This window comes from Micromys minutus (assembly GCF_963924665.1).
Source record: "Micromys minutus genome assembly, chromosome: 3".
Lineage (NCBI taxonomy): Eukaryota > Metazoa > Chordata > Mammalia > Rodentia > Muridae > Micromys > Micromys minutus.
Window position 1 is genome coordinate 86,720,346 of NC_137972.1, and position 27,814 is coordinate 86,748,159.

The 27,814-nt window shown below is 42.9% G+C and overlaps 1 protein-coding gene across 2 annotated transcripts in view; it reads right to left on the minus strand.

Annotated features, from left to right (window-relative positions):
• Positions 1-17,083, minus strand: part of THUMPD2 (THUMP domain 2 tRNA and snRNA guanosine methyltransferase) — a gene marked incomplete at its 5' end in the record, with an annotated part of 32,935 nt that extends 15,852 nt beyond the window's left edge. For both annotated transcript variants that reach the window (XM_080914017.1, XM_080914018.1), the window contains 5 exons: positions 1,320-1,372; positions 3,487-3,564; positions 4,364-4,776; positions 5,994-6,129; positions 16,958-17,083. In XM_080914017.1, the coding sequence (XP_080770143.1) occupies positions 1,320-1,372; positions 3,487-3,564; positions 4,364-4,776; positions 5,994-6,129; positions 16,958-17,083 (806 nt within the window). The remainder of the gene's footprint in view (positions 1-1,319; positions 1,373-3,486; positions 3,565-4,363; positions 4,777-5,993; positions 6,130-16,957) is intronic.
• Positions 17,084-27,814: the final 10,731 nt, after the last annotated feature.

Genomic DNA, 27,814 nt, shown 5'->3' on the forward strand with positions numbered 1-27,814 from the left:
GCTATGAATTCTTATAAAATATGCTTTAACTATTTTACCTGGTCTTTGTTTTGGTGATCACTAATAAAACACACATCTCAAATGTAATCATTCTGTGGTTTCCCCCATTCTTCCTGTCAGCAATTAGGGGATTTTTAAAAAAGCCAGATGGGCCAAAGAACTGGAATTCAAGTCATGAAGGGCCCGCAGCAGGGCAGCCTGGACACCATGCAGTGTCTGGCAGGTGAGGCTTGGGTTTGCAGGGCTGGCAGTGGGTAAGTGTGGTCCAGGGACACCAGTTGCAGTACCAAGAACCTCATCCAATTCTGCTCCTTGGTGAGACACAGGTGGAGCCTGTTGTATGACCAGCAGTAGGCAGGGACACTATCATTCAGCATTCCTGGGCATGCCCAGAGCTCCCAGAGTTCCCAGCCTTGTGCTGGGCAGCTGCAGAGCCGCACTGGAGAAGAGCCACTATAACCACCTGGGGCATGTAAATACATTCTCATTTAAGACTGAGAAAACTGGAGCTTAAAGCAAATGCAGAATTAACAGAAAAGAGAATGTAAATCACTGTATTGTGTGCCCTGGGTTAGACACACATGACATTGTTAAATGCCATTGCTATTTATGTGCTTTCAAGAACCTAAGTGTAGGAGCTGGAGAGATGGCTCTGTGGTTAAGAGCACTGACTGCTCTGCCAGAGGTCCTGGGTTCAAATCCCAGCAACCAGATGGTGGCTCACAACCACCTGTAATTGGATCTGCCCTCTTCCGGTGTATCTGAAGATAGCTACAGTGTACTCACATACATTAGATAAATCTTAAAACAACAACAAAAAGAACCTAAGAGTGACTATTTGCATCCAACCAGCTTTCTCCCTAAAACACCTAGAAAAAGCAACTGTTGCTCACCAAAAATTCAGTAGATACAATTTTTAAAAAAGAATTTGAACTTTTTAGTATTCCCATGTGTAGAGAGACTTGAAAATGATGTTTAAAATGAACAATAGCCACACGTAATAGAACAACAATAGCGATAGAATCTGAAGACTGTTCAATACGCATTTAAATGGCTATGCTTCGTTTTCCTTTTAAATTCTATCACCGAGATGCCACACACTAACAATCTTTGCTTATACACGGGCGCCAGTGCAGATTACTGAATAGAAACAGTGTTTCAAGATTTATCCTGTAATCTGTGGAAGACTGTGGTCAACCTTTCTCTGCTCCAACCATACAAACCAAGGCCCACCCCCAAGCAAAGACCTCAGCAAGCTGCCTCCTGAGTCTGTACCACATAATAAACATGGTTCTTAATTCTGCAAACACAGCTGTTACCTGAGCAGGGGAATCCCCACCACAGAGTACGAGTCACTCAGGTGCATGAAGATCTGAAAGAACAGACACAGGAGTCAGAGCAGCACAAGAAAATCCCACAGCAAGCTACTGATGAGCAGAAAGCATTTGCTTTGTTAATGTATTTTAACAAGAGACACCAAGACCTACCTGTCATGTCTGGGAAAACTAGTGCCTTTTGTTTAGGTTCATTTTATGAAAATAAAACTCTGAGGTCTGGGTGGTGGGGACTCTAGAGTCCTATGTCAAAAACCTCAGATCTTTCTGCACTGGGACTCTCGGGACCGAAGTGACGGGATAGAGCTGGGGTGACCGAGACTTCCTCAAGTCTGGTCTAACCTCAGGTAAGACTTGCAGCCGTGCAGAGCTGCTTACTGCGGACAACTCAGGCAAAGGAAGCTTCTGTGAGCCATGGTGCCTTCCTCTCTACTGTCTGCAGGCGAGTGTCTTAGTTAGGTTTCTATTGCTGTGAGAAACACCAGGACCAAATGGAACCTGGGGAGAAAAGGATTATTTCGTAGTATAACTCTCAGACCACTCTCCATCTCTGAGCAAAGTCAGGGCTGAAGCTTGAGGAGGGAACCTGGAGGCAGGGACTGAGGCAGACACCATGGAGTGCTTTTGGCTTGCTCCTAAGGTTTGCTCAGCTTGTTTTCTTGTACAGGTCAGGACCACCTGCCCAGAGTGGGGCTGCTACACAGTGAGCTAGCATCTCCCACATCAATCATTAAGAAAATGCCTCACAGACCCACGCACAGGCCATCTGATGAAGGTATTTTCATTGAGATCTCTCTTCCCAAATAACTTCAGCTTGTGCCAAGCTGACAAACAAAACAAAACAAAACACAACCCTGGCCTCAATCCTTCCTCCTGTTAGGTCCTGGATAGAATTTAATGTGTCATCATTAGTGACCATATTTAAGTTAAAAAATGGGGATTTCTCTTACTTTTCTAGTCTGATGAGATTTATAGATCACTCTAACATGGTGAACAAATGGGACGTGTGACCAAAGTGTCCTTCATTCTTGCTGCTACAGTGTCAACACTGAACCCGGGGCTTCACGCATGCTGGGCCAGGTTCAGTACTGGCAAGTTCATGAGTCATTTTAACACAGGTGATCCTCGTCAAACTTGTGCATGGAATGGTCACACTTGTGCGTAAGCCCTCCATCAACCGACGCTTCACAGCTGAACTTTCCAACTGTGTTGATTATGCATTTTCGAAGAATTATTAGTAGAGTTCTGTTCAAAGTTTAATATATATTGATCTCATTTTCACATATTAAATATCAGTAACCGATTCTCTCAATATAAAACTGAATTCCTATCAGTTTTACAGGACCCAATTTAAGATCTGACTCCTCATCGGTTGAGTCATGCATTTTATTAGATATTGCTTTGATACCAAGTGTGCTTTGCACGATTACTTCAACCCGTTAAAGCTATTATTATAGCATGAGACGGTGGGTAGAAGCTAAACTGATGACACTTGGGGATGATTTTGACAGTACACTGGAGCTGGAGGAGAGGAGAAAACAGATGATGAAGAGACAGGTAACACAATGTCAAATAATATGGGACCAAATATTCTGGGGACGCCATGGAATTTATAGCAGGTGCTACATTTTAGAGATGAAAAATATCAAATAGGGGGGCACAAAACAACTGACAACTCACAAAGGGTTCTGACCTATATGATCAAGTCTGTCCCCATATAAATTTGTATCACATGGAATAAATTTATTCAGAAATTATGAAAATAACTATATGCCTGCCAATTCAATTCAGAAAATGTTTTTCAAAGTACAGGGAAGGCTCCTTTTTTTGTTACCCTCCATATGTATTTGTTCTAATAAAAAAATAAACATAATCCCAGAAGCCCTACAAAGCCACTAGTACCATCTCCTGAAGGAGACTTGTCACACACCCGAAGAGCACAGACTGTCTGTAACACCACTATGGATTTTTATTTCAGCTGTAGCCGAAGGACTCAAGTCTGGGGAAGACATTTTCTGAACTATTTGGCGGCTGAAAAGAAACAGGCTGCTGGGTCCATGCTGACATGCAGTTTTTTATAACTGAGGTTGTCATTCGAAGTGTGGACAGGAGCCGATGCTATTGTATAGACACCGAGAGAGACATTCATCACCTCTAAATCTGGATTCCTCAAATCAGCTTTCCATCCAAACTGCTTCATGAGAGCAAGTCCAACCACTCTTCCTGCCTCCTGCAAAGTGGCAAGTTATAAGCAATGTAAGAATATAAGAAAGAAGAAAACTTTAAAACACACAAAAGCTTGCAACCTGGGGAAAACCAAGTCATATCACTGATGGCAAGTTAGTGATATTAAAATATGCCTCCAAAGTTTGCCTATGCAATCTAGGGCTGAATTTTTACTTTCTCCTTCTTTCAAACCCCTTGGCAATCTCAGATGTGTGAGATAAGACCATACGACCTGCTACATGTGATCCTTCTAATAAATAAACACACACTGAAAGATTAAGCATGATTATCTTATGCTTACATGACCCGATGATCTTTATTAGACTCAACCTTTGTGTGATTCTAAGTCTGACTAAAAAATCCAGACCAATTTTGTGCTATTGAACTTTATAAAGACCAAATAATGAGGTCATGAGATGAAAACAGGTGTTTCATCTGGACAGTCAGACTTTGTGTATATTGGTGTACTTGTGGTCTAGGTCTAAGTGACAAGCTTAAGAACATCACACAAGCAGGGTGGTCCTCAAAAGACATACGGATGTAAAGAAGAACCCCCAACACACTGAGACCATAGCACTGGGATTCACAAATGCAAAAGGACACCAATGAACCCAGATAAACCTTTATTCAGGAAACAAAAGGAAGCTGTTATATAGAATAGCATACTATCCCTTTGAAACCTCTGGAGCTAAGTTGAAAAGGGGCTTGCACTTTGAAGATGTACAATCCTATGCAGTCAGGCCATGGTACCTGTTCTGTAAGAGATGTTCGTTGAGTGGCTCCCACTTAGGAGTTGAGCATACCTGACTGGTGACGACCTTTCTGATATTCCCACTGCAGCGACAGGAAACCCTGAAGGTCAAGTCCTCCTGGTTCAGAGCACCACCTGCCTTCTGTGTGGCACTACAGAGTGTCTGTCTGTGAAGCTCATCTGTTCTAGTGAGAGCTTCCCCTTGCTCCGGTGAGTCCTGCGGTAGTTTGTCCTGCTGGCTTTCCCCATGACTCTTGCCAGCCACTTGTATCTCCTCTGGTATCAATTTCTTAGCAGTGATAATGTCATCTTCTCTGGCTTTCCGTTTTAGTGGGTTAGCATCCTTTTGAGAAACTTCTTCCCTTTTTGCATCATGTTCCAGAAGTTTCTTCCAAAGTGAAATGGCCTCCTGCCAAGTTCCTGGATCATCATTTGTAAATCTTTGCATCTCATTGAGTATTCTTCCTAAATCAACAAAACCTCAGTTTACCCATCTTCAAGTTTTATAGATCATTACCTATTATATTCCCCAGTCACAGGTTTAATGACCTTTATTTCTTTAAAATATTTTGCTGAACTGCTACACAAACAAGAATTGCTACATGAACAAAATTTCACCTTTATTTGGAATTTATATACTTTACTCCAAGAATATAAAGCAGAATAAATTTCACTATTTTATATTCAAAGCTTGACGTTTTATCAGATTTATAGAAATCCCATGTATTAGCAAAGCCATTTATCCAGTGATAATTACTCAGTTAGACTGTGAGGGTTGCTATTTTTTAATTTTTAGTTTTTCGAGACAGGGTTTCATCTAAGACCACAAAAAAAGTTGACATAAATTTTAGGATGAGTTTTTATGAAATTAAACTTCAGATTAAAACACAAGCCATTACTAAGTTAAGGGTCATCAGCTTGGCCAGCGAACAATCATCTTTTCTGATAAACAAAAGCCACCAAGATGATCTGAAAATCATCTAGTGCCCTCAGGACGCCAGTGTGTAATGGGGGGAAGAAACCACGCTGTACACAAGGCCTCAGGATGTACCCAACGTCTTTTCTTCACGCCTTGAGTTTTGTCATCTGCTATTTTGTTTTTAAATAGCTTCTTACAGATTTATGTAATTCTTTGATGTCTTATGCACATAGCAATCAGAGTGAAGGTTAAAACAGTGTTAAATCCTGCAGGGTCTGCCATTTAAAAATGTCTTTAATCATGATCTTGAAATTATTTATACAATATAATTTTAAAGTTTATGAGTAATAAGAAATCTCCTAAGCTCCCTTTATACATGGTCCAAAGTTTGTTGAAAACATTAAGGTCCTAGGAGAAGAAAATTTTACTATGTAGTAATTTTCCAACGATATCACTCAGTTAAAATTTGTAAGATGACAGTTTTTATCAACTTGTGATGCATAATTAATTGTATTCTGGTTATTACATGCTTCAAAAAATCAAATAAATACAACGGAGCATATTTATCCCTAGAAAGGAAACCCATGAACAATACAATCCAACAGGTTCCACGGAGAAGACACGGAACCTGCCAGAGCTGTGGGACAATACCGGTGCTGGGACGTCTGTCACCGACAGAGTGTGGTGTGGAGGCACGCACTGCTGAGTGGGTAACCTTGGCGTCACACAGCAGGTGGGTGGAGGCAACAGGGACGCTCCGTACCTTTGTGCAGGGAAGAGACTGCAATGGGGAGCTGCTTCTTAATCAACAAAAACAGTCTTTCTGCTGACTTTAACTTCTGCATCACGGCCAAATCTGAACAGGCAGTGAAAAACACTTTTCCTGAGATATATTCAACCTAGACACAGAAAAACAGAGATGACTATGGTTACAGGTCAGAATAAGGACCACTTTCCTCCTCTGATCGTGTGTGGAGCATCTAAGGTTAGGTTCTGTAGTAGGCACTGCCAACATGTGCTTTTGCTTTAAGCATCAACCTCTTTCTACATCAGAAACTGACACTTAGGGTGTGCTAAGTAATCTGAGGTCATGTGGTCAGACTACTGTGCTACTTCTTCTGAAGTACATAGCCATGTGACTGAAAAATATGGAGACAAAATATTTAGCAATTGCACTGCCAAACCCCAATCACTGCTTAAAGTAGGCAAAAGAAAGGTATTCTATGGGCTGGAGAAATGGCTCAGTAGTTAAGAGCACTGACTGCTCTTCCAGAGGTCCTGAGTTCAAATCCCAGCAACCACATGGTGGCTCACGACCATCTGTAATGGGATCTGATGCCCTCTTCTGGTATGTCTGAGGATAGCTATAGTGCACTCAACATAAAAGAATAAATAAATTTTAAAAAAGGTGCTCTACATAGCAAAAACTAGGTATCTAGACCAAGGCGGATGTTTCTTAAATATTTCCATTGTCTACTAGGGAAAATACTGAACTACAGCAAATACTGAACAGTAATGCAACAGACATGTCAACTAAGATACAGAACTCATGAGACAACCCCATACGAAACCCAAAAGAATGGAAACATTTATCAGACGTAGCTTATCAGATGTACGATTCGGAAGCCACCATTTTTAAACGCTGGAAGAATCCTGTGAGAACAGGAAGCATAGGAGTCTAACAAACAGGAGCAGGTGCACAAGCAACAGACCTGGCTGCGGTGAGCTGTCAGAGATCCTGGCAGCGCTGGCTGAATTATGCTGATGGATAATGCCGGGGACGGATGGCACAGCTTAGGCCAGCCTGATATATGGCCGTGAGCTCCTGAGTGCCGCAGATGGTAATGGGCAGCCATTAAAGAATTTTGATGAGAACTATGACAGCAATGATTTAACTGACAGAAAAATTACCTTGAAGGGACATAAAAGATGGGTACAGAATAAGATGCTGGAGGGGGAAATAGATTACTGAGGCAGAAATGATGGGGGCACCATGGCCACGGAACAGGAAAACAGGAGTGAGGCATACACATCACACAGAAATGAGTCTTTGGGATGAGCATGTGGTACACTGGGGAGGAAGGATGTGAAACTCACCGATCCTTAGGGAACTGCACGTGGTGCCAAAGGGACCCTAAACTTTCTAACCACTGTTAGATCCATGAAAAATAGTGACTGATCCTAAACTTTCTAACCACTGTTAGATCCATGAAAAATAGTGACTGTCCTGGAGTTCTCATTTTCACAACGGTCATCGCTGACTGACACAGTCCTAAGTTATCTGGAACTGAGGTACTACAGAATGTGGGGTACCTTGTGCTATAGGCTGAGTATACACCCCAAGGGTCAATAAAGAAGGCTGGGCACTGTGCTGGTACAGAAAGCTGGCAGAACTTTTAGATTTTGCCTAGCAAGCAGTGTTTGGGTCACAATGACCTTGGGACCAATGCTGGTCATACGGTTTACCGCTGGGTCTCCTGACAGTGACTACTTCCTGGAAAAGCACGTCACTCCAAGAGAAGCTTGGATCCTACCCTCTCTGGCAGACAGGCTCTCTGACTTCTCCATCTTCCTGTACAGATGGACGTGGCCATTTCAGTCACTATCCATGCTATTTCAACTTTCTGCGACCACAATGTTGAGTCAAATACATCTCGTTCCGTGGCACCCAGTCCAGCCATTCTGCCACACAAGCAGAATGAACTAAGAAAGCACACGCTTATGAAGGTATCATTCCAGGGCTGGAGCGATGGCTCAGCAGTTACCAGCACTGGTGGCTCCTTTAGTGTCTGACTCGCAGCACCCACACAGGGGTGCACAGCCACTTTAACTCCAGGTTCAGTTCCAGAGATCCGATGCTTTCTGACCTTTGCGAGCACATGACACATGTATATACATGTATACACATGGTATACAGATACACATGCAGTCAACACATCACTACATATAAATCATTCATACACACACACACACACACACACACACACACACACACACACACACACACGTAAAGGTCATTATGCAACTTAACCATTTTTATTTTTTATTGGATATTTTATGTATTCACATTTCAAATGTTATCCCCTTTCCAGGTTCCCCCCTCTCCTATGCCCCTTCCCCTGCTTCTATGAGGATGATCTCCTCCTACCCACCCACTCTCTCCTCACTGTCCTGGTATTCCTACACTGAGTAATACAAAGGGTCAGGAATTTGAACAGAGGTGTGTAGCAATGGGGGATGGAAAACTGGGGGCGGCCACCAGCAAGTCCTAGATGCCAGGAAAGCAAAAAGCTCCCAGGACCCAACAGGGATGAGATTAACAGAACTGCCCAACAAAGGGGAGGGAGAACCTGTAGAGACATATCCAGAGGTTAGGTAAGGCCCCCACTTGGGGGATGGGGCCACCTACCCTTCTCAAAATTTTAACCCAGAATTGCTCCTGTTTAAAGGAAATTCAGGGACAAAGAGTGGAGCAGAGACTAAAGGAAAGGCCATCCAGAGACTGTCCCACCTAGGGATCCACACCATATGCAGCCACCAAACTCAGTCACTACTGTGAATGTCAAGAAGTGCTTGCTGACAGGAGCCTGATATGGATGTCTCCTGAGAGGCTCTGCCATGGCCTTACCAATACAGATGCGGATGCTTGCAGCCAACCACTGGACTGAGCGAGCTGAAGGAGTTTGCAACCCCATAGGAAGAACAACAATATCAATCAACCAGGCCACCCCCTCCCCGCGAGCTCCCAGGGGACTAAACCAAAGAGTATACATGCTCATGGTTCCAGTCGCACATGTGGCAGAGGATGGCATTGTATGGCATCAATAGGAGAAGTCCTCTGTCCTGTGAAGGCTCCATGCCTCAGTGTCAGGGAATGCCAATGTTGAGGGAGTGGGTGGGTGAGCATCCCTCATTATGCAACTTAACCTAAAATCCTCAGATCCTGAAGAAACAAAACTACTTTACTGAAGACGAATAGTTTTAGTACTGAAGTAACAGAGACAAAAAAGAGATGGCTCAGAGGTTAAGAGCACTTGCTATTCTTCAAAGGACGAGGTTCCTGGTACCCAAATGGCTGTTTAGGAAGATCTGTAACTCCACTTCCAGGGGATCTGATGCCCTCTGCTGGCCTCTAGCGGCACTGCATAAATATGATAGTTAAATGCAGCAATAATACACTGATACACATTTTAGAAGAGATTAAAGTAATAAAAACAAGAAAACAAACATAAAAATCTGGACCAGGGATTTTACTTAAGTATCTGGTGATCTAGATGTTTATACTTCCTAACTGTTCAACAATTTTTGCTTCTTTTACTTGTTTCAATATTAAGAGAAACAGTTTATACAATATGATTTTCTTAAGCTTTTATAAAAAGAGGTTTGACAAGAACATGGCAGGCTTATCAAGGGACATAACTGAAAGCCTGATGTATACAGGACGTTAAGTCGTAAGAACACTATGTTGATTAATTAAAACACCAAATCCAGAATCAAAACTCAAAGCACTGCTACCATCTTTAGAATCTGCGGAAGATCCACTAGGCTTTTTGCATGTAAGAAGCTCTCCATCAGAAGGAGTTTACTGATTCAATCACTGTGAGCATCACAGTCACATACGTGAATAGAAGCACTTTTCTCTTAACATCGTCTTGGTGGAGGGAGAATGACTTTCAGCATTTAAGAATTCATCAGCTGGCCTGAAGCGTTCTCAGCAGTCAAAAGCGCTGGCTGCCCATCCAGAGAGCTGGGGTTCAGTTCCCAGCACCCACATGTCAGCTGACAACTGCCATTGCATCTGGCACCCCCTACAGACGTACATGCAACCGAAATAAGCAAACAAACAAACAAACAAACAAAAGTCATCAGCTCCTAAAGCTAGTATTTCCCCTTTCCTCCCGCCTTTTTCATTGCTTTGGGGTAAGATGTATCTTTATTATCTGTAATTAAGTGTATGTGTGTAGATAAGCACATATGTGTTTGGGTGACATAAGAGGTCATAGGTGTCAAAGTCTCCTGGAGTTGAAATTACAGGCAATTGTCAACGATATGACGTGGGTGCTGGGAGCCTAACTCAGATCCTCTGCAAGAGCAATGCTGTGCTCTTAGCATCTCCCTAGCCTTTCAATGTATCTCTTCATTTAAAAGGTGGTTTATGTGCATGTGTGTATGCCATGCGTGTTGTTCGGGTGCCCACGGAGGCCAGGCGAACCCTTTGGAGTTGGAAGCGGGTGTCAGCTGTCTGAGTGTTGGTGCTGGGACCTGAACTCAGGTCCTCTGGAAGAGCAGCTGGTTCTCTTAAGCTCTGAGCCACCCCTCCAGTCCTGCCACTACTACTTCTTCCTAACATTTATTTATTTGTGTGAGTGTGTGGGCATGCGTGTCACAGTGTGTATGTGGGTGAGTGTGTGGACATGCGTGTCACAGTGTGTATGTGGGTGAGTGTGTGGGCATGCATGTCACAGTGTGTATGTGGGTAAACGTGTGGGCATGTGTGTCACAGTGTGTATGTGTGTAAGTGTGTGGGCATGTGTGTCACAGTGTGTATGTGGGTGAGTGTGTGGGCGTGCGTGTCACAGTGTGTATGTGTGTGAATGTGTGGGCATGTGTGTCACAGTGTGTATGTGTGTGAGTGTGTGGGCATGCGTGTCACAGTGTGTATGTGTGTGAGTGTGTGGGCATGAGTGTCACAGTGTATGTGGAGGACAGAGGACAACCATGGAGTCAGCTCTCCTTCCACTGAACCCCGACGGTCAGGCTTGGCAGCAAGCGCCTCCCTATGAGGATCTCTTAAGCCTTGGTTTAGTTGATCATATTCAATTATAATATTGTGGAGCAATGTAGCATTTTCATCTCGATATTTGTGATTTGAAAAGCTACTTACAAGTTGTTTCTCCCATTTTGAATCAAATGAAATCAAAGTGCCTAAGCCAACTGGTCCAGTGCCCATCACTTATGCAGACGAGCCCAAAGCCCTTCCTCGCTGGCACGTCCTAAGTGGAAGTACTAAGTGATCTGTGGCAGTATCTATGTTTGTTTTGGTTCATTTTATAAGACTGAAATTAAAAATAGATTTAATTTTCAAAATGGCATCAAACTGAAAGAAAAGGAGTGTGCAGAATCTTGAAAAGGCTTACACAGTCATTCTGACCCCGCGGAAGGAACTATGAAACAACCCCCTTAGCTCTAAATACCCCCTACTGTCATGGCACCATTAAAAAACAAACAAACAAACAAAAAACCCATTTGGCCTCCTCAAGGCTTGGGTTAATAGTCTCTGCTGTGTGGATTTGTAAAGATCAGTGAATCAATCAACAGATGCCTCTGCTTAGCAAGCGTAATATCATCTCCATTGCATTCAATTTTATTCTAAAGACAACTATTGCTACTGTAATCCTTACCCAAAATTAGTGTTTAAGACATTACATATTGTTATAGAGTTTTTTTTTTCTGCACCGAGAGTAATCTAAATGTGTGTATTAAATATTGTAAAACATCGCCATAGCTTTAAAAACATCTACCCCACCACCGGAACATGGGCATCAAGCTTCAGTCTGACCAATTTTCAGGAACCCAGCTTGTAGGAAATAGAGGATGTGGTTCTAGGTTTCCAAATCCCCCAGTGTCTCAGTGCTGGAAATACAATGCTCTATGCATTATGGGAGGCAGGTGCTTTCTAAGGCACAGCTTCCCAGTGGATTGATGTTACTGAGGAGATAAGCTTCTTGTAAGCAGGACCCTGGCCCTAGTGTGCCCCTACATGATCCTCTACTTTCTCTCATGGGAAGCTGGAGTCATGTTAGAAGGGAGTACGGAGTTTTTACAGATACGATTCCTCACTCTTGGGTTTCTGAACCTCCAGGACTGAAAAAAGTCCATTTCTTGTCTTTGTACAGTATTCAATCTGCGGTATTCATCTATAGTAACACAAAAGGATCAGGACATCGAGTCGTGACATCAAGTCATGCCACTGAAATGTGGGTGTCTTAGTTACTTTACTATTATTATGAATAGACACCATGACCAAGGCAGCTTTTAAAAGAAAGCATTTAATTGGAGGTTTGCTTTTGCAGAGGGCAAGCCCATGACACCGCGGTGGGAATTATGGTGGAAAGGCAGACAGGCAGGCATAGTGCTGGAGTGATAAACTGAAAACGTTACTCAAAATGGAGCCAGAGAGAAGAGGGAGAGACAAAGGCAAGGTCTCTCTCTCACTGAGACAGACAGACACACAGCCATGCGCTGACAGACAGCAATAGAGGCAGACACAGAGAAAAACAGCTGGACCTAGCATGGGCTGTTTTCCAGAGATGTGCCTCCTTCACAAGGCCACACCTCTTAATTCTTCCTTAACCAACCAATAACTGGGAACCAAACATTCAAATATATGAGCCTAGGAGGGATCAACCCCACCCAAACCGCCACAGTTAGAGCGTCCAGACTAGGGTAACTTTGTATCCAATCCAGAAGGTGTAGCTTATGAGTTCCTGAAGTGTCAACAAGGCGTCTGATTCTTACTTAACTAGCCACTGATAGTTAATTAGTGACCCTATTGGATAGTACAGCCATGGAGGGGCATGGTGAGCTGAAACTAGCTTAATATTTTTTAAGGGATGTAAATACAACAGCAAATACAAAAAACATCATAGAAATCACGTGTGACCAAGCAAGCCAACAGAAGTGTGACAGAAGCTGATTGTGAGGCACCCAGCTTTTATTTTACAGATTGCTTTAAGGGCAAACAACCCAGTCACTTTAACACGAAAATTCCAAGAGAAACAGAGGTAAACTTACAGATTAAATGAAAAAGACTATCAACCAATCACAATGTGTGGATGGCATTTAAATCCATACACACACAAACTTAAAAACAAAAGTGGTATTATAAACAAATTCAACTTCAATACTAATTGGGTATTTGTGGATTAGGAATAATTTCTTTTAGCTGTGTAAATAATACAGTGACATTTTAAAAGCCTTCATCATCTCCTTTACATTACACTACACACCCTGCTGTGAACATCATAATTTAGATGAGTTAGAGATCCATAAATCCCGTGGGTTGGATGAGTGGCAGGAGGGAGACTGGAGCAGAACTCACTGTGTGTTCGTCTCTGAGGCAGCTGCTGGCTGATGGGCACAGAGAATTCACCCTGTAATTGTTTGTTTCTGTGTCCAGGAAAAACAGATGAGAGGAATACACCGGAGGCTTTCTGGAGCAAGCTGCTTTGGAGGATTTACTGGAGTGACAGCCCCGGGAAGGGAGAGTTTTCCTGTTCAAACGCAAACACCTGGGCTCATAAGCCTACTGAAGGAAAAACCTTTTGGGGCCCACACCAGGGAATATGCACCTTTAACAAGCTTCCCTGGTGAGTCTTAACATTCACTAAAGTCATAAAAGCACTGATTAAAATTGAGTGATTACCTTCTAAAAGTAAACAGTCACTTCTGAATTAATCTGTTTTTATAAATTCAGATGTCTTGAATAATTAATTTTCTTCCAGCAAACCTAAATTTCTAGGAGACTCTTCTTCGACAAGAATGATCTTTACAGAAGATTTACTTAGTTATTATGATGTGTTCACTGTTCTGCCTGCATGCATCCCTGCACACCAGTAGAGGGCGCCAGATCTCATTATAGATGGTCATGAGCTGCCATGTGGTTGCTGGGAATTGAACTCAGGACTTCTGGAAGAACAGCCAGCACTCTTATCCCTCTGAGCCATCTCTCCAGTCCCACAAGAAAGACTTTTAAGTATTCCTCGTACAACTCATTTTGTAGGAGAGCATTTACAGAGCACCAGCTGGTTGCTATGCACTCTATACTATTTTTTAGCTGAGTGACGTCATGAAAGTATCAGCCAAGGAAAAGTGAGGCTTGGAAAACTGAACCCTCTATATGAAATCAAGTTGGTTTATCATGTTATGTTCTTTACTGTGGCTTTATAGCATAACCTTCACTAAGGGCTCCAGGGAAGGGTCCTATACTGCACTTGACTCTCTGCATCTGCCCCCTTGGGGGATTCAGGATCTCAGACATAAAATATTTAGGAAGTATATACTGAATGTGCACAGACTCCTTCTTTGGTAGTATTTCCTAAACAATTTGTGTAACAACCGGCACAGCGTTAGTGCCTTGCACCATCTGGACAGTGTTCACACGAGCAAGCACTACTTTGTATCTAGACTTGAGCAACCACGCAGGAAGGGGTCTTAGGTATTAACACCCTCAGAGGAACCCACCTTGGGGCAGTTTATTGTTGCGGTTCTGTACACACCAATATCAACGATTGCTAATCATTATCTACAAAAAACCCCACAGAACCCTCTTAAGGTTTGTTTTTCCTTTAATTAAGCTAAGGCGTTGGTGGCTGGGGAAATCTGACTCCAAGTGCTTCAGACCCTTCTCTGGTGCTCTGGCTGCTTTTATCAAGGACAGTCAGTTGTGTGGCTGGACTGCCCTAATACCTAGTACTCCCTGGAGGCCCCGAGGAAGGTGCATGGTAACAGTCATTTAAAACACTGTTTCAGCCACGGTGTTTTCTAATGCCTTGCACGGGACACCCCTTTCTCCCTTTTGAGTCTACAAGTCTTGGTAGACTATAGGTGACCCTGCATACCCAGAACTTATTCTTCCTCAGGCCTATGGGAGAGAGTACATTGCCTGGCAACCCAGCAAGAGGCCAGTGATTGGTACAAACAGACCTTCATTGTTGTTGGAAGTTTTTCTCAAATGATACTGTCTTTCAAGGAGACAAGCAGATACCTATTCTAACAATCTTAAATAACCAGACTGAATGACAGCTTGCCATCTGCACGCTAAGCTAACAAAACCAATTCCTGGGCCTCACTATGTAAAAGTAACTTTTATTCACCAGATAGCATTGTCTCGGAGACTTACTGCCTTTGCCTGCCAACCTAGGCCTAGTCCTGGAAGCTTCCAGCCTCTGTACAATCTAATGGAGGCCTAGAATGTTTGCAGCCTCTGAGACTGACTGCTAAATAAACTCACCCTTTCTAGTTCTTTTTTGAACTCTGGGTGGCTGGTTCAACTCAGCTGTTCTGGCTTAGACTCCTCTCCAACCTAACTGATTCAGTCTACCTCTCTCTCTCTCTCAGTCTCTCCTGAACTGCTCTGCTTGGCCTCATACTAAGTTTTGGCGATCTGTTCTAATCTTCTGGCTCCTTCTCATTCTCTGGCTCGTTCTGTCTGCACTGTGTCTAGCTTGTTCTCTCTCTCTGCAACCTGTTTTTCTGTAACTGTACCAGTAAAACTGTCTCCTCCTCCTCTCTCTGATTCTGCTCAAGCAGCTTCCCTTTCTTCTCTTGAGAGTTGGACATGTCCTTATTCTGTGAAATCTCTCTGTCTGTCATTCAATTAGACGTCACTTTCAAACATGGCTGCCTCCTTCTACAAAGTAACTGTACCTTCACTGTTTCGAATCAAAGATGGGTGCTCAGGGTGTGTCTGCATTCCAGCCGGAGGGATTAAAGGCATGTACTAAAGGCTGAGCCAGTCCATAACTGGAAACAGTTTTTCCCCCCATTAAATAACACGATCTTGGGGTTCACAGTGTGATCAAATGCCCTGCAACATATATGTGACCACATGTGGCTGGGGTGGACATTATATAGTTAGGCTTGACTTCAGAACCTGAATATCACCATCATCATTTTGTAATCGCATGACTTGAACGCATCATTGGATTCACCTGGTTAAGACTAGCTGTTACTCTTGTAGAGAACCCATGTTTGCATCCCAGCACCCATGCAGGGCAGCTCACAATCACCTGTGACTCCAGCTCCGGGGAGATGAGCCAACACTTCATTTACACTAGTGTTCTGCATGGGTATGAGCAGACACACGATTAAAAACAAAACAATCAACAAACCTTAAATCCTTGATGAATGCAGCTGATTATTATTTAGAAACAATTTTAGGTTAAATTCGGTAGTCTAATGTGGCTGATACCGTTCGTTCCTGGCAACTTCCCACCAATGCATCTGCATCTCTATCATCCACAACTACATCTCCACCATCTACATTTGAATCCCCACCATGGGGAAAATCCTTTTGTGGGCTTTGAGCACTGCTCTCAGAGGTGGGCAGCTAGTTTGGTTTTAGCAACTTTTCCCTTGCCAAGAACACATCACACACAGAAGTACCGACTACCTACCCTACGACATCCATTCCCTAGTTTTCAAGAACTCAGCACATCCTAGTTTGAAATCTGCTCACTAGTCACTCACTGAAGCGCGTGGGTAGAGAGACGGGCAGGAATGAGTTCTTGATCTAGCTGTTTACCACGTGTGTTTTGGGTGTACTTGTCTCATAGCTATCCTACAATGTGAAAACACATTTTGCCAAGTAACAGGAATCAAACTATTTAAGACCGGAAAGTATACTTGCATTCAAGGTATAAAGGGAGGCTTCTAACTCCAGCTATCGCCCTTTCAGCTTCTTTTTCAGGGATCCGGGACAAAAGTGGCTTCCGCACTCCTTTGTTTAAAACTTTGGCTGTGACAGATGTGCAGTGACCATACTGGATAAAGAACGAAACCTCCAGAGCAGCGGGTCGCTCTCAGCCGTCATCGAAGGACCTGGGTGGGGCCCGCTGCACGCAGGGATGGGGTGCCGAGTGCTCACGAGCCTGGCCGGGGCCCAGGTCCCAAGCTGGCGGCAAGCCCCGGGTGGGGACGACCCCGAGGACCGTGGACCCGACTCACCTGCGTGGCCTCCAGCCGCGCGCGCACCTCCCGCATCAAGAACGGCTCCAGGCCGCGGCCTGCGGTGCAGAAGAACCGCGCGCCGCCGGCGGGGTCAGAACCCGGGTCCGCACGGGCCGCCGCCATGGTACTCAGGCGCGACCCCGGGGCCCGGTCACGTGAGCTCGGGGGCGCGCCCGAGAGCCTTCGGAGGAACGCGCACCTGAGCGTCGGCTGCGCAGGTCCGCCCCCTATGGAGCGTCCCCGGAACTGCACCGAGCCTGCTGCAGCCTGGCATCTCTGATACTCAAGGATCCCGGGGATGCTGTCCTTCCTGTCTTCATCAAAAACGGAGCCAAACCGGTGAACTCCGGACCAAGAGCAGAATTTCTTGTTCTCCAACAAAATGTCCCTTGCGTTCCCGAAACTTGTTACGTTTCTTAGATTTGGTCAGTCACCTAGGTAAATAGTGAATATGCCTTCCAGTTTAGTCTAGCCGATTTGAGCTAGCAGTAGTAACAGTATTTGAATGGTATTTAAACACACACACACACACACACACACACACACACACACACACACACGCACACGCACACACACATATGTGCAAAAAATACTTGAGTTTTAAAATAACAAAATATGATATAGGTATAAAATCTATCTTTAATTCAACAGCATTAAATTAGCTATATTGAATCAGATATTAGAAATTGTTAAATGAATGTTTCTCAAAGTCCAAAAATAGATGCTAGTGGGTAACTGACATTCTCTTCCCCCTTGCCCGGTGGTCAGTTCCTGAAGGGTTGGGGCAGTAGAGCAAAGTTCCTTATGGAGTCATGTCACCTGAGCTCTTCCAGAAGTCTGTCCTAAACCGTTTCATTTGGTAAGTCACCCTAGACTTGTATCAAAAAATAAAAATAAAAGATGTACACCTGTGGAGAGACACCTGAGGTTGTCTTCTGGCCTGTGCATGTGTACAAATGTCCCCCCATTCTCCTGCATACACATATGTGTGCATGCATACACACATACATATACAGTTTGCGCTAAAATAATTAACCTCAGATGCCTTCAGATGAATTTAACATATCCAGATGCATTTTGCTATTTGAATATTGCTTATTCAACATTCAGGAAGTTGAAAGTTGACAGAAACAATTTTAGAACGGACAGACGTTAATTCCTTTTTGTGTTTGGCAGTTCCGTACATTTCTATACTAAGTTTTAGTCATTTTTATCCCACCTCATAATACACTTTTAGAGTGGAGTAGTTGTGAACATGTAGTGTAGACATTTGCTTCACAGTTTCTCCTTGTTTTGATGTAATTATCAATTCCTTTAATTTCAAAGGTGTTTATGCAATGTACTATCAGAATTCAGACACTTTAGGCTGCAAGATACTTGGGGAGATTCATTCATCTGGATACCATAGTCATATACTGGCTTACTCTTGGTAGATAGCCAGTTTGGTGCTGAATTGGATGCAATCTCTTGGCATGAGACTAAAAGAAAGACCAACAAAGGAAGTCTCTCTCAGCTAGGAAGATTGTTATAACCATCTATGATGGTTAGGTTTTTTAACTCGATACAACTTAAAAATCACCTGTAATCTTCAACTAGATCTTGCTAATTGACCCAGCCTACTGTGGGTGGCATAGAATAAAGGAAAGGAAGCGTAGTCAACAAATTAGGAAAGTTGGGGTGCTACGGAGTAGGAGACCACTGCACCCCTGCACTTTTTGGTAACATTGCTTGGTCCTTTTCTTCTTCCATTCCACCCTTGTCATCTCATTCCACCCTCCTCCCCCAATAATAATATTCTATCACCAAGAGGAATATCCCTCAGAATCAGTGGGATGGCCTTTCCAGCATCATTCTTGCTATTCCCCTTCCCTCTATACTGATGCTGTTGAGTGTTGGTGTCAGACCTTGTCCCCCTTTCCCCAAGAGATTAAGATTCGATAATAGAGCCAACAGCAGTAGTTACTTTTCCCCTGATGCAGCCAGGTACATGATAGTAGAAACGTCATCATGGTGGGAAGAATGGTTGAGCACATGACTTCAGAGGGGACAGTCTATGGTGGACCATATCTCGGTTAGTTTTGATTGTCAACTAAAGTCACCTGAGAAGAGGGAAACTCGATTGAAGAATTGTCTCAATCAGAGTGGCCTATGGACATATCTCTGGGGCATTGGTTTTATTCCTAATTGATAGGCCTTTCTCTCTCTCGGTGACACAGATATTGGTCCGATTAGACCAGATAAAAAGTAGATAAAAGTGCTGGAGAGATGGCACTGACTGCTCTTCCAGAGGTCTTGAGTTCGATTCCCAGCAAGCACATGGTGGCTCACAACCATCTGAATAGGATCTGATGCCCTCTTCTAGTGTGTCTGAGGACAGCTATAGTGCACTCATACACCTAAAATAAATAATTCTTTATAAAAAAGTAGATAAAGGCAGGCTTATTAGGAGGTGGAGCTCGGGTAGGTTCACCGATCTCACAGGTGGAGGTCAGTGAAGTCACACATCGGGGGCTAGAGCAATGGGGTTTTATAGGGATTTGGCAAGGAGTGATGGCATGTCAGTTGGGGCTGGGATTGTCTCTGCACATGGTCAAAAACCGAGCCCCTTGGGCTGGTTCTCTTGCTGGAAATGGGGAGACAGCGAGTGATAACATGTTAGCCTCACGTGTTCTCCAAGCTGATGGGGGAGTTTCCTCTGTGGGGCCTGTGTTTGGGGAAGGAGGGCAGACAGGATTTCCCAGCTTGTACAGAGGATGAGCAGGGGTTCTGATGTAAAAAACAAAGTTTTCAGGGGCTCTGAGACTTTTCCAAAACACCCAATTTTGAGAAAGTAGACAAAGACAGAATTTACTAGAATGTGAAACCCTAAAGACACAGAAATGGCTGAAGTCAGACTCAGAGACTTTCCAGTCATCCCAAGGCTATGAGATCCTGCCTGTGCCTGACAAATAAAAACAATGGCCCAGAGTAAGTCTCAGAAAACCACAGAATATACTGACTGATAGCCACCTGACCCTCTAGAAAGCTCTCGATAGGGTCCTGACGCATGTCATAGTTAGCTCATGCTCTAATCACCCAATTCTGAGAAACAAAACAAGGACAGAACCCCTCAAAGTTTTAAAAATATATAAACAAAGTTCTAAAAGTATAAAAACAAAGTTTTAATGGACAGGTCAGGCTATGCTGATTGCTCCCGTACCCCTCCCTGTACTGAATTCCAAGAACTACAAATTGTCAACAACCTTACTGCCAAAGTTTCTCCCAGTTTTCTTTCCCCCCTTCCTTTCCTCTTTCTGAAAATTATACTGCTGACCAATGGTAAAATAGTAGTTCATCCCCCTCACAAAAAAATTATTAAAAGATGTATGCTTTTTGAGTTTGAGGTTGACTCTCCCTCCTCGGATGAATATGGAATTAAGATTAAACCTCTTATTTTTACAGCGGTCTATCATCTGATTGTGTTCTGTGGGTTGCGCTCCTGAGCTAAGACTCCTGGGGGGGGGGGGTCTTACAACAGTTCCAACCTAACGCTAATTGGTTCAGGAGGGCTGAGGCCACTGTGTTGCTTCCATTTCTACACAAGTGAGTCTGTGCTGTAGGAAAAAGCTAGCTAATCACGAGCCTGAGAAGGAGCTAAATCGCATTGTTCTCTGTGATTTATATTTCAATTCCTGCTTGAGTTCCTGCCCTGGCCTCTCTCAGTGATGGACTGAGACATATACCCTTTTGTGGGTTGATGTCTATATGCGGGTGAAGGCTGGCACTAGTTAGGTCAAGGCGATACGTGATTGGACAGTAGAGAGTGGGGCGGGGACAAAGTTTTGGTAAGGCGGGAGAGAAGGAGAAAGAGGAGGCTCTAGATCCAGTTGGTCTTAACAGTCATAGGTAGATATGATTATTTCTAAGGGTTTCTCTGGGTCAGTTTGTTTTATCTAGGTGGGCGGTTTGCACCTTTGTCAAATGGTTGTAAGCTTATTGTGTGGATGCGTTGTTGGTTGAGCATTTAACATATAAATCTGATTGGTAAATTATTGATTATTGTCATGATTTTACTGGGCTGTGGGGAATGTGAGCTCAGTACTAGCTGGCAGGGAGACAGCTGGAAGGGGATGGCTCGTGGTCTGCCTGGGTCTGAGAGTACTTGGGGGCAGCATGGAGCCGCCGAGACACCATGTAGCCCGAATGGTGCCGGCACCGTTTTACACCATTTTACTCCAGTTTAATTTACTGCTACACTCCTTGCTTCTTGAAGTAGATTCTGGTCATGGTGTTTGTCGCAGCAACAGAGAGCAAGCTACAGCAGAAGGGATGACAGAGCTCGTTCATGGGGGCGGGAGTACGTGGCTGGTGTGGCTGGGGCTCCTCACACCTTAATGGACTGGGAGACGATATATGGCTCCAGTATGGGACCAGGCATAAAAGTCAAGGCCTCTGGTGACCCACCTCCTCCAGGTAGACTCACCTCCCAAAGATTTCACAACTTCTTAAAAAGTACCACCACATCGTGATCGAGTGTTGAGATACTGCATGGGGACATTTCATGTTTAAATCACCAATACCCTCCGTCTTTTTATCTATCCCTCAACCTCACACTTCCAGGATGTGGTACATCCTGTTCCCTCTCCCTCGAACACTCATTAGTTTTTTTTTTTTTTTCTTTAAGGTTAATCTAGAATTCCACATCAACAATACTCTTTCTTGCACCATTTATGTATATAACATTTTATTCCTTTATGATTTATATGTTCATATATATTTATTGAATACATGGCAATATGTCACATAATATGGCAAGATCCCAACCCTGGGACAACCTTTAATTTAGGGTAGGTAATGTGGAAGGGACTGGAATGCCAAGAGAAACATCTAAAAAGTTCTAATGCAGTGTAACGTCTGGGGAACTCAGCCAGGTGACTGGGCCTTGCATACTGTGGCTACTTCATAAGAATAAGTGAAGTTGAATAAATGAAGTAGTTTGGAAGTCCTATGGGCTTTGGTCACTCCCACCTAGGAGCACCTTTGCCAAGACTGAGTGATTTTGAGGGGATTTCTGTAGATGTGACTGAGGCTCTACCAGTGAGAATTATGTGAGGAAGTGGCTCAGCTGACCAACAGCTAACTTGGAAAGATTGTTTCCTGGGGGATAGCAGTAAAGTTATCTGATCTTCAGGGACAATTTGACTATCAGGGAGAAAAACTGCTAGGAAGATGTCGGAGGATTCGTGTCTTGGTTATGATGTGTGCTTTGTTTTGTTTTGTTTTCTGGTGGGCTCAGTGATGTGAATCTTATAATGTTTTGTTTTCTTTCAAGAAAATCTTTTTTCCCCCTATAATCAGATAAACGGAGCATCTTCTTGGAACCAAGAGCCTTGATTGATGCATGGATCTTCTGCCCTACTCTTTCTGGGCTGGAGCTGCTAAATCCACTTAGTTCCTTTCCCCCTTTCCCTCCTGCTCCTGCTCCCCTGATTTGTATCAGTCTCTGTCCTTAATTCCTCTGTAAGCGCTGTGGAGGAATGGCAGACACCTACCAAGTAATTTACAAAGAGTTAAATGTAGGTCCACCCTGAAGGTTTAGCATGCAAAAGCATTTGCTACGCCCACACACACATACAATAGCAAAAAATGATAATAATGATGTAAGGTTTTAAAATTCAGCTACACCGTAACGTTTGGTAAGACCTTAGATGAAGGTGTCTGAGAGACACACTTTAACTGAGTCAGTCAAAGAAATCACAAACCAAAAACAATAACAACAACAACAACAAAAAACCCCGAATCAAAGTATTTTTTTGACCACAACAGCAAGCCACTTGGGAAAATGCTACCACCAGCCGCGATCACATGCTGATTACTGAAACCACTTATATGTGCATGATAATTGCTTCAGATGAGGCTTCTTTGAACATACAGTTAAAAAAGAGAAAATTCAGCAGAAAACAGTTGCCGAGGATACATAAATACTGTCTGTAGAATGTTGCCTGCTAATTAGTGTTTACAATAATGTACTCTGAACGTACCACTGAAATTCTAAAGATGCAATCTTTATGTTCTCATCCAGAGGCAGTTTCTGTTTACACATTGTCTGGCCTTTGGTTACACAGTGCAGGAAACCTTTTTTTTTTTTAATGTACAAACACAGTCAAGTATTTCTAGTACCTTTTGGGAATAATGTGTCATGTATTTATTTCGTACCTGTTTCAAAACACTGAGCTATTTAATTGGATTTTATTTGTTTAAATGCACGTTGAGCCTATAAAATTGTATATATATTTGATAGAGCCCTTGAATGCCTCAGTTAGAAGAAAGTAGGAAAATTGTTTCTTCAATGTATCTGTAGAATGAATGACTGACTTAATGTGCAGTTTTCTTCAATTTACTGGAATGAGCTATATTGCCTAAATAAAACAAAGCCATTTTCTCCTTGCAGTTATGCGCACTTTAATGCAGATTGTTACTTTAATATTCCTTTTTTCTTGTTGCACTATGATTGTGGTTGTATAAATTATTTTTCTTTAGAGTTTAGCTATTATCTTCTCTTTAACCTCTTTCTCTTTTTGTTACAGTGTGTGTGTGTGTGTGTGTGTGTGTGTATGCTCCGACGCCAGTGCCCACATGCACTGACCAGAATAGAACTGTGGATTTCCAGACCTGTGTTTTCAGATATTTGAAGACTACCCAGCACTGATTCTCAGGGTGGTTCTTTTAGCCACTGAGCTGTTGGTCTGTCTGTGTTGCTCCGGCTGGCTTCAGAATCCTGCATTATCGCTGTTCTCTTGCCTCAGTCTCTGGAACTTATTAGTATAAACATGCACTGTATTGTATTTCCTGATTGTGTTTCTATTTCATCCACTGAATCTAAAACACCGGCAAAGGTGCTTTATTTTGACATTTCTCCCTTTCACTTTCCTTAAGTCTGATTTCCTTATAGTAGGTGCTCATTTATTTTGCATGTTTTCTCCATGATGTTTTAAAAACCAAATCACCACAAAGACCAAGGAGATGATCTAAAAATAAGCAGAAACAAGTAGGGAATGAGTTTATTTTCTTAAAATACTGGCAGGGCACCCTGTTATTCTACAAGATCATGCTATGTCACATAAACCACTATGATGCTATATACAATATATCTTATATATACCACAATATGTATCCGTTTTATTTTCATATTTTATGCATCCAGTATGATTACATACCATACATAAAAAAATCAGTTGTCCAGTCGTTGAACAAGTGCTTACTAATTCTACATCTGAAAATTGTTTTAGGTAAACATACAGAGCATATTGATTAGCAGAACAAAGGTTTTTGGCTTTAAAAATGCGCATCCTACCTGCTGTAGTGAGGTTTCTATGATCGAGTGTGTACGTGGCACATGTGGAGATTTAGTCACCCGAGCAAGCATGGGAACACGCATACAGATTTGCTGTAATTGAGCTGCGGTAAAAGGAGACTGCAGATTAGATCACATGTGGTATGCATGTGTGGGGGGGTGGGCAGCTGTGGTTCCAAGTCCTCTGTTTTCTCACTCTCAGGGTGACCAGACACTGCTGCACACCTCGCTGGAAGGATGAAGCCCAGTCTGGACTGGGCTGGTTTTGCAGGATCCTGGTCTGACTGGGAGAGGGTGCTGGGGGGATCGGGCAGGGAAATGCCTTTTCAGAGGATCTTGGAGACACAGCTTTTTAAGAAGTAGGCCTTCTCTGCCAATCTTCAGTGAATCAGCTCTCTTAGATGATCTTAGCTTGTGAGCATATGTTTATTCTGGGTGGGTTTTTATGCATGCACCTTTTCCTTGGAGGAGAAGGGCTGTATATGGACCTCGGAGAGTAGAAGGGAGTTTTTAGAGTAGATGAAAACCGTGGGCCAGAGTTTAAAATTCTATGAATGCTTCATTAGCATGGAGAGGCATTTCAGGAATCCCAGATGGGTAAGATCTTATCAGGGAAAGAATTGAACTTATAGGTTTGTCAAGGCTATGTGACCCTTCTCCTTGGGTAGAGGGTGTTGGGGATTTGGGTTTCCCAGGTAAGGTCTAACAAAGAGAAGCCCTGCTGGTAAAGGGTGATATGTTTTGTAAAACCAACCATTTGATTTTTCCAGCCATTGGATTGCTAGATCTCTCCATCTAAACACTACCAAATTGGTAAGCTACCCAATGGTCAGTATAAATGGTCTCTGGTCTCAAAGGAGGGATGTTGAGCTCTCAGCCACCTTCTGGTATCTTTGAGGATGGAAGTATCCAGTCTTCACTACTGGCTCTTCTAGCTGATCTCTTCTTTGGTGCTATTTCTCAACCGTTTCTTTCTTATGGTTCAAAAATCCCAGGCCTAGGTGTACTGTTCTCCCTTGGGCACTGACCCTTAGCCTCTAGTTGACCTCATGATGACCCACCAATCTAGTCTGACTGCTTGCTCAGTTATTAGATCTGTCCCCAGGACACCAACAGTGACAGAATAATAACTTCTGTCTTCACTCTATAGGGATGTCTTTGCTGATACTTCTAGGTTCCTCACTGGGATGCCTCTTGGTCTTAAAGGCTTCCAAATTCACACACTACATTTGGCTCTGATACCCATTAGATAACAACTCTAAATGATCACTCAATGGCACCAATGATGTGTTCGTAAAGCATGGCATGGTATGGTGGGAGGGAGTATCTCAGCAGGCTTATGGTGAGGCATCCATCTCTCCTCCTTCAGTATCAGTCATATGATGGGTCTAGTATAGAATGGAGTTTGTTTGGGGGCATGCGAATGGGGGTTGAGAAGGGAACAGAGGGGAAAGAAAGGGGACAGAGGACAGGGAGAGAGGAGAGAGGAGAGAGGAGAGGAAAGGAGGGAGGGAGGAAGAGAGAGAGAGAGAGAGAGAGAGAGAGAGAGAGAGAGAGAGAGAGAGAGAGAGAGAGAGAGAGAGCCAGTCAGGAACACGTGGAGAGAGGCAGGTAGAGGAAAGAAGAGAGAGAAAGAGTAAAGAAGAGGACAAAGAGTCCCTTCTATAGTGAGCCAGGCATACCTGGCTCTTGCTAGGTAACTGTTGGGCAGAGCTTAGAAAAAAATGCTAACATGCTGACAAAGAGAATCTTCCATTTTGCACCAAGCTCAGAGGAGATAGCCAAACATGGCAGATTTCGACCTTAAATAGTAAGGTTTCCCCATAGCCAGGTAGACAGAGAACAATGAATTTCTCACTGTTGTGGAGGCAGGCCAATCTAAGACAGAGGGGCCTCTTTTTGTGAAGGATCTCTTGCTGTATCATCCCAAAGACTATGAACGCCAGTAATCTCACCTCATGACCTCATGATTCTAATAGCTCAGTACTACTAAATCCCTCCAACACCCAACATATGGACTTTAAGAAACATATTACACCAAAGCAATAACTACATAGAGTTTATGTACTATGGGAAAAATGGAAGGGAGAAAAATCACCATCATAAGATCTATAGGATAGAAAATTGTTCATTTCCTCTAGATATTCCAGTTTTGTTGAGTATAGGCTTGTGTAGTAGGATCTAATGATTTTTTAAATTTCCTTGGTTTCTGTTGTTCTGTCTCCTGTTTCATTTCTGATTTTGTTAATTTGGATACTCTCTCTGTGCCCTCTAGTTAGTTTGGCTAAGGCTTTATTGATCTTGTTGATTTTCTCAAAGAACCAGCTTCTGGTTTTATTGATTCTTTGTATGGTTCTTTTTGTTTCTATTTGGTTGATTTCAGCTCTGAGTTTTATTATTTCCTGCCATCTACTCCTCTTGGGTGTATCTGCTTCTTTTTGCTCTAGAACTTTCAGGTGTGCTGTCAAGTTGCTAGTGTGTGCTCTCTCCAGTTTCTTTTTAGAGTGCTAAGAGCTATGAGTTTTCCTCTTAGCACTGCTTTTATTGTATCCTAAGTTTGTGTATGTTGTGCCATCATTTTCATTACATTCTTAAAGGTCTTTGATTCTTTTCTTCCTCCCTCCCTCTCTTTCTTTCTCTCTCTCTCTCTCTCTCTCTCTCTCTCTCTCTCTCTCTCTCTCTTTCTTTCTTTCTTTCTTGACCAAACTATCATTGAGTAGATCATTGTTTAACTTCCATGTGTACCAGGTTCCAAAGTTAAATCAGGATCAGATAAACCATCTAAACAGTCCTATAACACCTAAAGAAATAGAAGCAGTCATCAAAAGCCTTCCAACCATAAAATCCCAGGACCTAATGAGTTTAGCGCAGAATTATATCAGACCTTCATAGAAGACCTAATACCAATACTCTCCAAACTATTTCACAAAATAGAAACAAAGGGAACACTACCCAAATTGTTCTTTGAAGCCACAATTATGCTCATTCCTAAACCACACAAAGACCCTACAAAGAAAGAGAACTTTAGACCAATTTCCCTCATGAACATTGATGCAAAAATACTCAATAAAATTCTTGCAAACCGAATCCAAGAACACATGAAAACGATCATTCACCATGATCAAGTAGGTTTCATCCCAGGGATACAAGGATGGTTCAATATGTGAAAATCCACCAATGTAATCTACTATATAAACAAACTCAAAGGAAAAAAAAACCACATGATCATCTCTTTAGATGCTGAGAAAGCATTTGACAAAAAACAACATACCTTCCTGTTAAAAGTTTTGGAAAGGTTAGGAATTCAAGCTCATACTTAAACATAGTAAAAGCAATATACAGTAAAGCAGTAGCCAACATCAAACTAAATGATGAGAAAATTGAAGCTATTCCACTAATATCATGGACTAGACAAAGCTGCCTACTTTCTTCCTACCTATTCAATATAGTACTGGAAGTACTAGCCAGAGCAATCAGACAGCAAAAAGAGGTCAAAGGGATACAAATTGGAAAGAAAGAAG